Below are 16,798 nucleotides of genomic sequence, written 5' to 3'. Positions count from 1 at the left end.
AGTAATTTATCCATTGTAGATTAAGGAATCCAACACTAATCCAGATACATAATTTTGTCGAGTAAATTGTAATGAAATGATAACGACTAGAATACCAATAACATGGCTTTATTCGACAAAATTAGACTACAGTAAACAGTGAATGAAACCAGCACGTCTAGCATACCACTGATGCAGTCTATACACACACACACACTGGACATGAAACACAACAATGGCCATGACCTTCAGACACGCTGGACGCACGCAGAAAATCAACTCAGTTACACTACCATTAGTTAGACCTAATTTAAAATGAATAGTGATCTTATAAACTTCATTTTTCTGATCATTTTTTTCATTGAGGAAATTTTTTTTTTTTTTTTTTTTTTGAGGATTCTAATAAGAGATTGAGCCTTTTCAAAACAATTAGGTCAATTATAAGACGTCAGTTAGGTCAGGGGAGGAGCGGTGGCTGGGCGGTAAAGCGCTTGGCTTCCGAACCCGGGGTCCCGGGTTCGAATCCTGGTGAAGACTGGGATTTTCAACTTTGGAATCTTTGGGCGCCTCTGAGTCCACTCAGCTCTAATGGGTACCTGACATTAGTTGGGGAAAAGTATAGGCGGTTGGTCGTTGTGCTGGCTACATGACACCCTCGCTAACCGTAGGCCACAAAAACAGATGAACTTTACATCATCTGTCCTATAGACCACAAGGTCTAAAAGGGGAACTAGTTAGGCCAGGTTCACATCTAACTTTACATTCACTTACACCTATCCTTTGATCTGCGGGACCGTTGGGGCACTACACATGATCTGTTAACCTTCTTTCTCCATTCTTATCTCTCATTTGTCTTTGATATAATTTCATTTGGATGTTCTTTCTGAAAATATTGAAGCCTGCCTGGGTGGACCTCTTCGGGGGCCGATTTTGAGTTTGTGTTTCCACACAAACTGTCTTTTGTAACCTTGTTTTTTATCGCGAGTAGGGTTGAAGTTTTTCATATTGAATAACGCCCCGAAATGACAATTATATTTCTTTGTTTCTGGAGATTTTTATGAGTTTTCAGAAGATTTTAATAATTTCAGGAGATTTCCAGGACTTTTTCGTACATTTTGCAATTTCAGGAGATTTCCAGGAGCTCTTGGATAATCAGAAGTCCCCGGGAACCTTGTTATAATAAGTTAAAATGGTTTAATTAAATAATTTACACCTAGATCTAGAATTAGCGCGGGGCCTATGAAAGTGCGGTGCCCAGTGCGGCCACATAGGTTGCAGTGGCCTAAGGCCGGCCCTGGGCGTTGTCCATATTGAATGACACTCCGAAATGACATTTTGTTTGTTTTTAAGGAGATTTGCATCCGTTTTTTAGAAGATTCTAATAATTTCATGAGATTTTCATGACTTTTTCGTTTATTTTACAATTTCAAGAGAATTCAAGAAACCCTTTAATAATAAGTTAAAATGGTTTATTTTAATAATTTACACCTAGACTTCGCGCGGGGCCTATGAAAGTGCGGGGCCCACTGCGACCGCATAGGTTGCAGAGGCCTAAGACCGGCCCTGATACTCACTGTACGTCTCATTACTGCAAGTGAACTAATAATGACCTCATTGATCCTATCTCACTGACTTCTAGAGAACACACGAACTCATACAAGGACCAGAACTCTCAGGGGTTGTCTGCTTAACGTCCTATTTGCATATAAAAGTCTTTCATCGGTGGAGACCTGCCCTTCATGTGAGACATGTTTCCAACAATCGTCAGTGTGTCAAATGAATGAATTTTATAGATTCATAATCGTTTCACCTTGAATTGTTGAGTTGTCTTCCAATATGCTGGTTAGTTTGTTGATGAAAGGAGTCAAAGACTCAAGTGACCACGCGCTTAAAGCTGACAGAATTTAAAAAAAATGCAGTTCTACTAGGAGCTGACACGCCTCACTTGGCTAAACCACGAAGCATTAACGCCTGTTAATGAAGCTTCCGAGTGCCTAACAATTGTGGTGGAAAGTTTTTGATATTTCCATTTTATTATATTACATTAAACATCACCCCCCCCCCAAATAAATCTTTTTTTTTTTTAAAATCAATGTCAAATTCTAAGTCGCAGATTTGTCACCGTTTCCTGCCATGAATTCTATCTGAGGATTCACTAGTTGGGATGGCGGTACAAAAATCATGCTTGCCACATCACAATATCGTCCCATTAGTTAATTTCTTTTCCGTTTAAGTGCGCAGTCTTGAAATGGAAATCCGTGTTTTTGAAGGTAGTTCTTACGTATCCATCATTTGAGTTACTACAGCCCCCACAATTCCAAGGGGAGAAAATAAATGTCGGTTGCATAGTAACTACCAAACCGCCTGTTTCAGAATTTTTCATCTGTACTAGTCAATGTCTCTAGTTTCTATAATTTTTAAAAATTAAACCATAACCATCTAGACGGCGCTTAAGGCTAGTTTTGGTTATTTTTGGCGAGGACGTCCAAGCGAGGTGCTGAAGTTGATAATAAGCTGTGTAAACGGTCCGGTGTACGTAAACGTGTTACTGAAATGATTTCAGATTCAGCAACCGAATTTCTACCAAATTCGGAGAATACAAACTCCCCGAAATTACCTAGATTTTGTCTTTGCAATTCTTCTTCATCTTGTCAACGCCGATAATAATGTTTGCATTACAGTAATACAATTAACTAGTTAGTGAAAAAAACATGTAAAAAAAAAACAGATAATATGCATACAAAATATTGATATCACTGCCATTGCTCAATGGCCATTAAAATTTATAAGAAACTAACAAGAATCGTAGTGAAATGAAAATAAACAACGACTATTATTCTGGCTCTAGAGTAGGCCTACTCTAGAGGTTTAAGCTATAGATCTAGATGAAAGCAGCGTACCGAGAAATAAAGTAACAATATGTATCATGTTCCACATGCAAAATTAAACAACTCTAGTAAATTTGATACAACCTGGTTTACAGCTTACATTTAATTAAAGAAAGTTCATAGGAGATGAACAAATTGCATTTAACATTTTTAATACAGTAGTTTGAATTTATTCATGGATGTATAGTGGTTTTTTTTTACTGAGAAATTTTGTCCTCAGTTTGATGCCCCACACCACTTGATGCCCCGTGCGGCCCGCACCACCTGCACATAGATAGCTACGCCACTGCCTTTAGTGCTTTTATTTTCTGAGCGAGGGCTTTAAGTGGTTTGCTAAAACATTTATAAACTAACTTTTTTTTTTGCATCGCTCCTTTGCAATCTTATGAGTTATTATTTCAGCACTGGGTCATATTTGGATAACATTTCCACAATCCAAAAAAATAATTCCATAATAAGTCTTCTTCAATTCGCCACAATATACCAAATTTTGCTTAGCTAGAAACAAAGCGATAGTAAGCAATCTATAAGTGCAAGATGTTTTCTCATCTAAACGTCAATCATAGCACTGACTTCCCTGTCAATTGTTTTTGTAGCCTAAGTCCGGCTTCCTGATTGTTTCAAATTTGAAAACCTGATAAATGTTCTTCACTCTTTTCGCGAGTTTCTCATTGTGGACATGCCCACTGTCTATCAAATAAGAAAATCTTACTAATGATTTTTTTCCCCATTAAGAAAAAGTTTATTCAACCATTCCTATGCTTTATGATCTTGCTTCAGTCACATTTTTAAGTTGGTATTTATTTAATTTTTTTTGGAAATGTGCATTTTTTCCACTCGGTGCGGACTGCACCCCCCCCCTAGTGACGCCACTGGGTACGATCATAGAATTTGGTGACTGTATAGGTTTGCTTTAGTTTCTATTTGATTAGGGGGGGGGGGGTTTGAACATGTAAACTTATCTTGATTACTCTCATGAAATTTGATGACTTTATGTTTGCTTAAAGTTTTTTAAATTTATTATTTGGTAAGAGGTTTTCAACATCAAACCCACATTCGCTACGTGGCTGTAGTTATTTTTTTTTTTCTGATGCAGTCGCTTGAATTCTCTCTATAACTTGAATAATTGAGCACGGTAAGAAAACATATCAGTGGGTACAATATTTTTCTGAGGGGGAAATTTAATTTGGTGGAGAGTGGGCTATATACATAGACGTAGCAAGGTACTTGTGGGCCCATGTTCAAGAATATAATGGCAGGCCCCCGCATGGGTGTAGCCAGGATTTTTTTGGGGGGTTTGGGTGTGTGTGTGAATTCCCCAGCATATATATATATACCAAACAAGGTTACATTAGTTTGTTATCAAAGTAAATGCACATTTTTTTTTGTCAATATTAGTTTTTTTTTCTTGAGAAACAAAGAGAAAATAGATCTACATATTATTATTGTTAACATTCAATTATGGGTCATGGGTGGTGTAACAGTGTTGTGCAAGTTTTGTTCTTGCTTTGAAGCTGTAAATATATATATACGTATCAAGAGTCAGACCAGTCTAATTCTCCGAACTGTTTAACCTGCAAGTAAAGCACACTATAAACTAAATAAATACATAAACAAAAAAGTTTTACATTTAAAGTTCAATTTCAGACAAAAAAACAACAACAAAAAACATTGCATTGGAATATGACCAGATAAGCTTTTCTGTGTAAAGAATTATGAAACAGAACTGTTAAAAAAAAATCATAAGTATATAAAGATAAATGTAATGCTAGTTTGAGCATTTTCAATTCTGATGTTATTTATACAATAATGTATATCTTAAAAGTAAGTGAAGTACTTTTATAGCTAGGATATCTTACTTGCCAACAGAAAAGGTAAAATTGTTTTTTTTTTTAAAATATTTAATGAATTTCTAAATGCAAACACATTTTTTCAGCATATCAAACAGTAAATATGTTCAAGTAGTCTGAAATGTGAAGATCATTTAGACAACATCAAGCAGTATAATATGTTCATCAAGTAGTCTGAAATGTGAAGATCATTTAGACAACATCAAGCAGTATAATATGTTCATCAAGTAGTCTGAAATGTGAAGATCATTTAGACAACATCAAGCAGTATAATATGTTCATCAAGTAGTCTGAAATGTGAAGATCATTTAGACAACATCAAGCAGTATAATATGTTCATCAAGTAGTCTGAAATGTGAAGATCATTTAGACAACATCAAACAGTAAATATGTTCAAGTAGTCTGAAATGTGAAAATCATTTAGACAACATCAAGCAGTATAATATGTTCATCAAGTAGTCTGAAATGTGAAGATCATTTAGACAACATCAAGCAGTATAATATGTTCATCAAGTAGTCTGAAATGTGAAGATCATTTAGACAACATCAAGCAGTATAATATGTTCATCAAGTAGTCTGAAATGTGAAGATCATTTAGACAACATCAAGCAGTATAATATGTTCATCAAGTAGTCTGAAATGTGAAGATCATTTAGACAACATCAAGCAGTATAATATTTTTTTTAAAGGCGTTGCTAGTGGTGGTGGCATACAGGTTCTATTGCATTACTTTGAAGTCCAGCATGTGACCTGGGGAGGCAAACAATAACTTAACAGTGCTAGATTGGTTTACTCAAACATGGTTTTAAAAAAATCCTTACTAATGGTTCTATAAGTACAATTGTATTAACAATTAAGATGAAGATTATATTGGAGGAGTTCTTAATCTTTGAAATACTTTTCTTCCCTTATCATCAACAAAATAATAAAAATCATAGTGTTTAGATTTTTACAAAATTATAACTTAACTACAAATTTTGAAATAATGATCTCATTACACAATAAAATATTTTATATTGTGCTGAAAAATGAATGAAGCTTACACATTTTTTAATTGCAAGTAGTGCTAATAAAACAATGAACTCTGTCTTCTAAAAGTAACAAATCACTGTTATACCAAGTTTGCAGAAAAATACTTTGCATTGTCAATAAATACAGGATTTAATTAACAAATTAGATTGCAAAGCATATTTGTTAATTTCTAAAAATATTTTCATTGTATATTTGAATTACTTATAATCAGTCAAATAATTGTCTCGTTTCATTGACCAATTCAAATAGTGTTTTTGTTTAAGATGTCCCAAAGCACCCATAGCTTCCTTTCTCTCAGCCTCAATTAGGCTTAGGTTGGTTTGGTATACTTTCCATGGCAGAAGGGAGCCAAAAGTTAATAGTGTTTTAGCTATTTCTTAATTCTTTTTCCTTTGCAGCTAATCTTGTAATAAACTCAAGTAAATACATCTGTAGTCGCACATCTTGTCGATTATTTGTGACATAAAACCCGGGCACTCCAGCTTTCTCAAGCATACTTTGTTGGTCCATTAGTTTTTGATCTAGTTCTAGAATAATTTTTGCATCTCTCTTTTTCATCTCTTCTTCACATCTACGTTCCATTGTCTAAAGAAAAACATTAAACAAAAATTAATTAAACAATTTTCAGAAATACATAAAGAATTATAAGATTCATAAATAAATAATGTATTTACTTTTACAGTATTGTACTGGTATGAAGCATTTGTAACTGACTATAAGCTATTACTGTGAATCTAATAGTTTTGCATAGGTATGCATAACTTAGAAGCCTGTGCAAGTAAGTTGATTGTGCAAAGCTTAAGATTAGATTGCCCAAACTTGTAAATAAAAACTTTAAATCTAGTGTTAAAAAATGGTTCAGATTGGCTATGTTTATACAACAGTATAATAAAATTCAGGAGTCAATCAATCATAATGTTAATAGAATATACTCAAATTTTTCATCTCAGTAAATTGTTTTTCAAAAAGATATTGTGTTTGTTTAGATTATTCAATGAACTCCAATTAAAGTTAATCTGTTTTTTTAATTTGTTGTGTTCTAGTGTCCTCATTTACAAACCTTTGCATCTTCAGTTACAAACTTGTGCATCTTCATTTTATAACCTACATTAACTATAAGCGAAACAATTACTATAACATTATAAAATTATATAATTATAAAATAATAACTTGAAGTGTTACCAATCAAACAACATACATCAAGTTCTCTCTCTACTTGAGCTTCTATCAGCGGCAGATTGTGAGGTTTATTTTGATTCTCAAGTAACAATTCTTTATGTTTTTTATTCATTTCATGCCTTTGAGCTAAAGAAAAGAAACAATTTGTTACATGCCTAATAAGTAGTTATGATTATAATAAAGGCTTTGCTGTCAAATTTTTTCTTTGAATAAATGACAAGCTAGTAATAATTCTTGACAACTAGAAAAGGAACAAATACATTTTGATAAGAACTTTGATGTTGTAAATGGTATAAGGGTCATTTCCATTTTTATCTCAAGGAGTAAGTTGGAGCTTGATTACAGAACAAAAGAGTCATTATGCATTTCCATATTCTAAGTTTAGGTATAAAATATTGGACTAAGGATAATGACAGGAGCAATAAAAACCACACATCAGAGCAATGGAGGAGATTGCTGCCTTGGCCTCACTGAATAAACAAAGATCCTTATGCAAAACTTGAAAAGGAATTCTTAAGGAGGCGCCCAAATAAAACCCAAAATCAACAAGTATGTAAACAGACTCAAGAACAAATTTTATTTAGGGAGAACTGAGCCTTGAAAGAAATAGCAATTAGTAAACAAAACTTTTGAAACAGTAAAACTGCATAAAGACTTTCCATCTTAGGACCTAAGCATTCTTTCTTCTATGAAAAACAATATTAAAAGATGAAAGATATGGCATTCTCATAGAATAGCCCAATGGAGGAAGATCGAAAAAGTTCATTGCTACAGGGAAACTATCAGCTAGTTGTAAAACAGAAAGGAAAACATTAGAACCCTATTGAACTAATCCTATAGGTCAAACAGAATTGATCCCAGCACATGTAAAGAATGGGAAATAATAAATATGGGAGAATGGACAAACAGTACAAAATACTACTCTATCCTAAATAAAAGAAAAAAAAAAAATGAAGAGTAATATAAATAATCCAAAAGTGGTTCAGTTCTTACCAAAATTTTAAGAAAAAAAAATGCTTATAAAATGCTATTCCAAAAGAAAAGAAATGTTTTTGAAATGTTGAAAATAAAAATTACAATGAAAAAAAAATGCATCTGCAGAGTGATTCCAGTGAATGTGAACATGTCCTTGAAAGTTATATACTTCATCAAGTGGCTTGATAACACCTAATTAAAAGAGTTTATCTCAGATGTAAGATTTATTTTCTTAACCTCAGACTCAACTCATTCAGTACACTGTTACTCTCAGCAGTCTCAGTGAATAACTTGGTGTATAATATACATTTCACTATCTTTAGAATGTTTATTTCTTTTTTTTTTAAATCTCAGGATATGAGACCATTTGTTTTGGTTGAAAATTGAATGCATGACCATGTTTTTTTTTTAAAAAGTCAACATTGTGTTAGTGATTCCTCTTATTAAGTTTATTTCACAGGATCTGAAATTATTTAAATAATGCAATATCTTACTGCATTTGTTGATCTTTCATGAAATTTAAAGGGAGAAAATGTGCAAAGTTTTATAATTTTTCATTAGTTATCGATTAAATCTATAATTAAAAGGTGAAATGTTTCAATAAATAGATTTTTAGATATATTTTCTATTTCCATACTCAGTTTAAACTTAATAGAAAATAATTTTTCTTTAATTTAATATTTTTTTTATTACACTTTTGTAGCCAATTTAATTTCTTTCAAATCAAATGAAATATGCTAGATTATATTACTAAAGAAAATACCTATTTTAGTTTATGACACCCATACACAATTTTGTTGGTTTCAAAACTTCTTTCTTTTTTTTTCAATCAAAACAATATGCACGGAAAGAGTTAATAATGAAACAAACTGAATAATTGTGTTTGTTTGTTTGTAAAATGTTTTACATGTTTTGGATGTTCCTTCAGAGTTGAAGATAATTTACTTCCTGGTTCAAACCTCCAGCAGGATGACGGGGGATGGGAGCAGGCAGGGTTTGAACCCGGGACCATAAATCTGATTGACAGGCCAATGCGCAAACCCTATGAACAGGCAGCAATGTTTATATTAGCTATATTTAAAACATAAATTAATTAGTTAATTGATTATCAATTGTATTTTAAAATTTATTTAATCAATACATTTTTACATTAATTCTAATTAAAAAATTCAAAGCCAACATTTACATTAAAAAAATATTTTTAATGATGAAAATAGCTTACATTTGTGATCATTGATCAACTTTTGCCGCTGTGTAAACAGACTCTTTTCTTCCAAATGTTGCACCTCTTCTAAACCTTTAACAATTTCAAATGCAGTACCATCTAAAAGGGCACTTGCCAATGCTGACAAGAGATCATAAGACAATCGTTGTTGGAATTTTCTAGAGATTAAAAAAAATAAAAAAAAATAGGAATCTTTTCAACTTTCAAATTTAGTTTTAGTTTTTATTCTGTTTTTTCATGGCACAGACTGATAAAGAGACAACAGTTTGTCTAGAAGAAGATAAATATTTTTTATCTGCCATTGGATTGGCCTAAGTTGATCTTGCAGAGAAGCTACATTTGAAAAAGTCATATCTTGTAGGCTTATAAATAAAGACTTTGATTTATGAGCACATGAAACTTTCACTATAGTTACCAGATGATATGCTAAAGGATGATATACCCTCCTTTTTGATCTTTTGTACTATGCGTGTCAGGCATTGATAAGTGTAAAAATGTTGCACTTTTACTGCCACATACGGAACTGGTAATGGAATATTGTCCTTTTCTTCTTGCAAAGTTGATTGATGTGAATAATGTTCATTAGTCGTACCATCATTTTCAAGACAGAAAGACAATACATTTAGTGATGCGCTCCTAAATGAACAGTTTTGTTGGTAGGTTTTCTAAGGGTGTTCAGGAACAAATGTGCATCAAAATCAATGAATAATCTGAAAATCTTTAGCTAATTAATGCACAATCACTGCAGAGTAGATAAAAAGACTGAATAGACTTTCTATTGATTCATTGAAAGGCATTCTTCTCACAAAGTACACTCTCAAGAAAATGCCTTTGCATTGAAACAAACTGAATAATTGTGTAAAAACTCTATTTACCTGATAAAAAGATACTTAGTTTCAAAGGCTTTTAACGTTTCATCAAATAAATTTTAAGCCTAGTTAGCTTCTTTGTGCATGATCATGTCTAGTAACCCTAACTTTTTCAGTTACATGACAAATGGTTTATAGATGAATCGTTCACAACAAGTGGTTCACATTGAATGAACGTAGAGGGAACTTTTAGATTATAGATTTTTTTCCCTATTATTTTGAACATTTTCAATCACTAGCTCAGAACAAGATTGGGCTAAAGCCAAGCTTTTGATTCTAAGGCAAAGAAACAGTATGTGAGAAAAATTAAACTTAAGAAGAAAAACATAAAAAAAAAATAATAATAAAAAAAAAAGACTATCTCCTTATAAAACTTATAGTGATTATTTGTACTAAATTTTTAAAACAAAATGGGACATTTTTTACCCTGTCCCATTTTCTCCCCCTCCCCTGAGAAAAAATCCTGGTTAAGCAAATGTACAAATCTACAAGACTTTATTCAAAAGTTTATTGCCCTTAGATCTAGACTTAGAAGACGGTGTGCAAAATGTTCCTGAACATTATTTTATTAAACTCTATAATGTGGAAACAACTGAAGACATCCAAGATAGCTAATTTCGAGTTCTCTAACCAAATTTGAATTAATTTCTCTTTACACTTTCAAAACTTATAATGTTCAAACTAGAGTTTCTTCTACAAATCTTTCAAGAATTTCTTACTCTTGATCTCTATCTCTATTATCATTTTCCCAGTGTGGCTAAGAAGCTAGTCATTCTTTTCCCAATGATATAAATCAGCAGTCAAATGTCTTGAGAAATCATTAGAGCTGTTTTCCAGGTTTTTGAGCCTAGAAGTTTCCACAGGATAGGAGTTCAACAGAAGTATTGTAAAAACAAAACTTGCAATCTTAAAATACACTTGTAAAAAGCTAGCTGAACAATTAAAATGAATCATCCCTTAATTATAGCCACTTGTTTTACTTCTCCAAAGTACTTACACACTCATATAACCTTGTTCATCCCACCCATGTACTTATGTCATTAAATCTGGTCCAGATTGTTTAATTAATATACACCTATTCCATTATGACGCTTTGATCAATCCTCTTTAGGGCCTTTTGTCTAATGGGACATAGTTTTGGCATCTAGTAGATATTTTTAATGTTAACAGTTTAAACCCTATATAATAGGTAATGATTTTCTGTCCAAAAGTTTAATTACAATAGTGTCTAGCATTCCATAAGGTGTTATCTTTGAATGAGTAGATAAATGGAGAATAGTTAGATGAAGGCCCTAAAGAGGAGATTGAAACCCGCCTTGAGCTGAGTTGTGTTTGCTGAGTGCCTAAAGGCAGCAAGGAAAACTTCTACCAGAGATCCATCTCACAACTGGTCCACATAAGAGATTGGACCATAGCATGAAAGATGTACTATACAAAAATAGTAAAAAAAAAAATTACTGGTCAATGACCAACACATAAGTCCTTATTAATATTAGCATAAAACAATTTAGGTGATAATACACAAATGCATCTAAATCATTACCCTGGTAGTTCTCTGGACATTTTTTGAAGCTCATTAAGAAGCACATAATGTCGATGTTGAAGCTCTTCTTTATTACTTTGATCCTGAAGCATCATTTGTCTACGAATGAGAAAAAAAAAACAAGATGATTTTTATAGATCATTAGGAAAAACATGATGACTAGATCAAAGTTAATCTGACTATGCTGGCTTTTGCAGTCTAAATATGTTACTGTATAACTTCAATATTGAGCTAATACAGTGATGCCCAACCTAATCCATTTTAATTTCTGACACTCATGTCGTGGGCCACATGAACGAAAAGGTACAAAAAAGAGAAATGAAATTGACCTGAATTTGAAACTATTTGATAAAAAACCTGTGGATCTAGTACTTACATTGGATATCTGAAGTGATTTTTTTCACGCGTCAGAAAATGGCTTAATTTCTAAACTTAAAATAAGAGCAACATTGTAGGTAGCCTTTCCACCGACTCATTTTCTTGTTGCTTTTTTGTAAATATTTCCAACAATCCTCCAATCTGTAGGCCTAGTTTAACAATCTTTTATCTGCGGCTCAAACCAAGAATGTCGTCAATTTGTTTCATAATGACATTTATATGTTGTTCTTTTTTGAAACAGCCACACTTTCTTTACAAATCAAATATGTTGGCTTATTATCATGCTCCACTTCTTCTTCTTCTAGCCAGCTTTATTGCTGCTGAGCTGTGAGCTCTTTTGCAGACTGTTGTTTTCTTCAGTTGTTCAGCACTGCCGTACAGGGTGTTGGTTAATTTGGGCTGTAGTGGAAGTATGGTCTGCCTAAGGTGGATTAGGAAGGGGCATTCAAAGAGGATATGGTTTACGGTTTCAAAGGGGTGGGTGCAGTGTCTGCAAAGGGGGAGTTGTGTGGAGTTTATTTTGTTCAGGTGGTAGATTAATAGTGGTGTGTGTCCTGTTCTTAGTTGGAAAATTGTAGATTATTCTTTGAGGGGGAGGAAGTTAATACTGTTCAGTATCATGCTCCACAAAAAAAGTTAAGATCTGTTCTCTTTATCTGGTAGATTCTCATTTCATAAACACACTAATGTTAAAGGTCATGGTACCAATCAATTAAAGAAAAAATTGAGGGCCCTAACGGAGGTAAAGATACATAAGTAAACCTTTTATTTTTAGAGGGGGAAGTGTCTACTCTTTGTACCGACATTTTGGCGAGCTGTATGGAACCATGTCTCGGCCCGTGGGCCGTATTTTGGGCATCACTGAGCTAATAGATGCAATTTTATTAGATTTTTCTTTAGCTACGGCATATGACAAATTTCACCACCATAGCCTGCTTAAAAAACTAAAATACTTTATCATTAATGGTTCATTACATCGATGGATTCAGAATTTCCTAATAGGAAGAGAACAAACTGTAATGATAAATGGCTCCAAATAAATACCAATAATAGTAAACTCAGATAGACCTCAAGGAACAGTCTAAAACCCATTACTGTTTCAAATTTACATAAATGACCTACCAAATTGCATTAGTTCAGGAACAAAAGTCAGATAATTTGCAGATGATTGCATAGTATATAGAACGATAAAAACAACACATGATACTGAAATTTTACAATAGGGTTTGTTTTAATAAGGATTTTTTTACAAATCAAACAAGAACATTAAACTAAAATGCTATTTAACTTTAGTTCTAAAGGCCAATATTGGAATATGCATCCGGTGTTTGAGATCCTCAACTCAAGAAAACACGAAGAAGCTAGAACAAATACAAAATAGACCAGTGAGATTTTTAACAAACAAATATTCATAACACCATTAGTAAAATAAATTTTTACTTAGAGACACTTTAAGACTTTAATACACAAAACAATGAAAAATAATTTACACATAGAAATACAAAACCTAATGAAATACTCAGAAATACATAAAGATATAATTTTTATAAAGACATAAAGATAGAGGCGCATACGCTAGAACAAATTCACACACAGATAAACAAGTGCTCTTTCTTCCCTAGTGCCAGTAAAGAACGGAATGGGTTGCCTGAATCAGCTAGGAAAACCAACAACTTAGCACAGTTTAATTCATTGATTAACATGCATTACTAAATTGTCACATGAACATGATGATGAAATCCATCAGACCAGATAATTAGATCTAGATCTATCTTCTTTTTTTGAAGTAACAACTAAGAATTTTCAATCTGAAATATATAAAGTATTAAAATAAAGTGTAATTTTAAAGTATATTTTTTATTCTTTTAAATATAGCATATAAAGTAGTTAATGCTATTCAAACACCAATAGGCCAAAAATTCAAAGTTTGACTTTGACAGCCCATTATTTGATAATGGTTTGACATAGAAAAGAAAATGAAGTATCAAAATCTTCTTTAGTTTAAGGAGAATAAGGATGACTACTTATATTTGTACTCCTAATGTATATTTGTTGTTATATTTAAGGTAATTTGAGGCAATTACCATAGCTTTGCAGACAGTCCAAACAAATTATATGAAGGGATACAATCACCATCAGATATTGTTGTCTTTACAGACTCCCAATCCACTCTTCAAACACTTAACAGCAGCAGCTCAAAAAGCCCAAGAGAGTTGACAACACTAATAGTGATAATACACCAGATGATGACAAAATTAAACATCACATTACAGTGGATCCCTGGACACATTGGCATCATGGGAAATGAAAGGGCAGATAAGCTTTCAAAGGCAGGATCATTTATGGAGCAACCAGATAGACCTGTTAACTACCTCACACTAAGGTCAATGTTAATCAACAACCACAAAGAAGAGTGGCTCAACCAATGGGCAACAGGAAACACAGGCTGAGCCATGTACAAAGAAATGAACACTCCTAACAAACTGGACAGTATTAACTTCTTCCCCCGCAAAGAGCAATCTACAATCTTTCAACTAAGGACAGGACACACACCTCTGTTAAATTACCATCTCAATAAAATAAATCCCACACAACTCCTCCTTTGTAGACACTGCGCCCACCCTTATGAAACCGTAAACCATATCCTCTTTGAATGCTCCTTCCTAATCAACCTTAGGCAGACCCTACTACCAATCCAGCCCAACATAACCAACACTCTGTATAGCAGTGCTGAACAACTGAAGAAAACAGCACACTATTTTTCCTTGGCACAGTCTGCAAAAGAGCTGACAGCTCAGCAGCAAAAAGCTGGCTAGAAGAAGAAGAAGAATATTTAAGGTCAAAGAGGCCATGTGTTTTCATTTAATTTTGTCACACATTATTTGATTCCAAACACCAAAATTTATTTCAAACAGTCTCTATATTTTGGCATTAATAAACTCAGATTTTAATTCTATTTTAATATTAACTAAATTTTAAGATCCCCAGGCATAGCCCCTCACGTGAAATCATAAAGATGTTTTCAAATTATGGATAAATACGAACACAAAAAATAAAAATATGAACACACTTATTCAACCAAAATTAGGTCACTGGGATAGTGACTTCTACACCAACTTTTAGACTTATTTTATGTTTGCATGATTAGATGTGTGTTGAATGTTTGTTTTTTTGTTTATTGATTTAATAAATTTCTAAAACAGATGATCTTTTGTAATATATTACAGGTTAGGATGGCCATTCTTGCCTAAATAGCTGAATCCTCTATATTCTCTCTATATAAATCTAGTTCTAAATCTATCTAGTAGGTCAAGATCTATTTTTCTAGGCATTTAACTTCATAGTTCATTCAATGTATCAAGCTCACTCCAAACATTTGCCCATTTATTCTCTATAAAAAACAACAACAAACAAACAAATATAATATAAGATCATTAACATTGATGTCCAAAACTGGCTGTCTGAAATAAATTTTGATAAGAAAATCGTAATTTAATACAAACACCCTATTAATTTTTTTTTTAATGAAATAAAAAATCTTGGCTTATGAATCAAATAAATCAGCTCCAAAAACAGAATAAATGTTGGCCGGCTCATTAGCATAGACTTAGCCAACCAAAAAATATAGAATAGTCTTATTCTTAACTCTAGTCACCCTAGATAGGAAAAAACAACAACCTGACTTACAAATTTTAAATTCTTTTTTTCTTACATAAAAAGACAGCTAAATGGAAGGAAATTGTGTCAGAATCATTGGAAAATGGACACGCACATTATACAGCATGCTACTTTTCATATTAAATATCAAAATAAAGATGTAATATTGTAATGACCACAAAAACAGTAATGATCTAATGTCCGGAATAAACTACTCTTCTCTAGTCTAGATCTATATTAGACTAGTATATAAGTAGACCTTATAATTAAGATGAAAGATCCACCTCACATTTTAGTTTTAGATATCTTGATCTAGATCTAGTTATAGATCTAGTAAACTTATAGTGAATACTTATAACTTATACTATCTCTATAGTATAGTCTATAATAGATAGTCACTATCATCTAAGACTATAATACTATAATTGTATAATAGTGTCACTATAGAATACTATAATATACTATAGATATTCTAGACTCTAGGTCTAGATTATTCTAGATCTAGATAATCTAGACTAGTAAAAGTTTAGTAAGGCTTTTTTAGTAAAGGATCTTAAATTTAATTTTATTATAGATCTAGAGTCTAGATCTATATCATCAACTTATTTTTTTTATGTCATGATTATATGATGATTATTGATTATGCCAGTGAATTGAGTGAGTCATGAATAATTGAAATTTGAATCATTGAATGATTGATTTCATTGATCATTTGATACTCATTGAAAGAATTTAGACTCTAGATCTAGACTAGAATGTCACTAGACGTGACTAGATGTAGATCTAGATCTAATTTAGTAAATGAATTCATTGAATCAGTGAATCATAATCTGTAATCTCATTGTCAAATACTCAGTCATATTATACTTAATTATACTCATAATACTCATACTCATATTCATATACTGTCAATGAATGCCAGTAAGAGTAATCATTAATTTAATCATGCACAGTAATGCCACCGCAGAATGAAATAGTTTAATAGAAAAACAGATTTAAATCTAGATTACCCTAGATCTAGTATAAAATTCTTGATTCTATCGTCTATAGAGTATAGAATATATAATAGATCTAGATTAATATAGATCTTTATAGTCTAGAATTCTAGTAGTAGGATCTACACTACAGTATACAATTAATTTACTTTTTTTTTCTCTTACACACTCTAGTGACTCTAGTCTACTCTCACTTGAAAAAGTAAACAAAAAGTTCTTTTAGACAAG

At 32.4% G+C, this 16,798-nt stretch overlaps 1 protein-coding gene across 5 annotated transcripts; it reads right to left on the bottom strand.

Moving 5' to 3' along the window:
• Positions 1-62: 62 nt before the first annotated feature.
• LOC106066804 (protein DGCR6-like) lies at positions 63-16,780 on the bottom strand. 5 transcript variants are annotated; one of them, XM_013225888.2, is made up of 5 exons: positions 16,720-16,780; positions 11,541-11,639; positions 9,126-9,286; positions 6,948-7,054; positions 63-6,334 (listed from the first exon to the last, which is right to left on the bottom strand). In XM_013225888.2, the coding sequence occupies exons 2-5, from the start codon at positions 11,633-11,635 to the stop codon at positions 6,116-6,118; spliced, it is 582 nt and encodes a 193-aa protein (XP_013081342.2). In that variant the 5' UTR covers positions 11,636-11,639; positions 16,720-16,780; the 3' UTR covers positions 63-6,115. The 5 variants fall into 5 exon arrangements, with proteins under 5 accessions (XP_013081342.2, XP_013081344.2, XP_013081341.2 ...); XM_013225890.2 differs by having other exon boundaries at positions 16,736-16,765; XM_013225887.2 differs by having other exon boundaries at positions 16,586-16,725.
• Between the last annotated feature and the right edge of the window lie 18 nt (positions 16,781-16,798).

The sequence above is a fragment of the Biomphalaria glabrata genome, chromosome 6, assembly GCF_947242115.1.
Source record: "Biomphalaria glabrata chromosome 6, xgBioGlab47.1, whole genome shotgun sequence".
Taxonomy (NCBI): domain Eukaryota; kingdom Metazoa; phylum Mollusca; class Gastropoda; family Planorbidae; genus Biomphalaria; species Biomphalaria glabrata.
The sequence above is the reverse complement of the archived record's forward strand: the minus strand, read 5'-3'. Positions and strand labels throughout refer to the sequence as shown.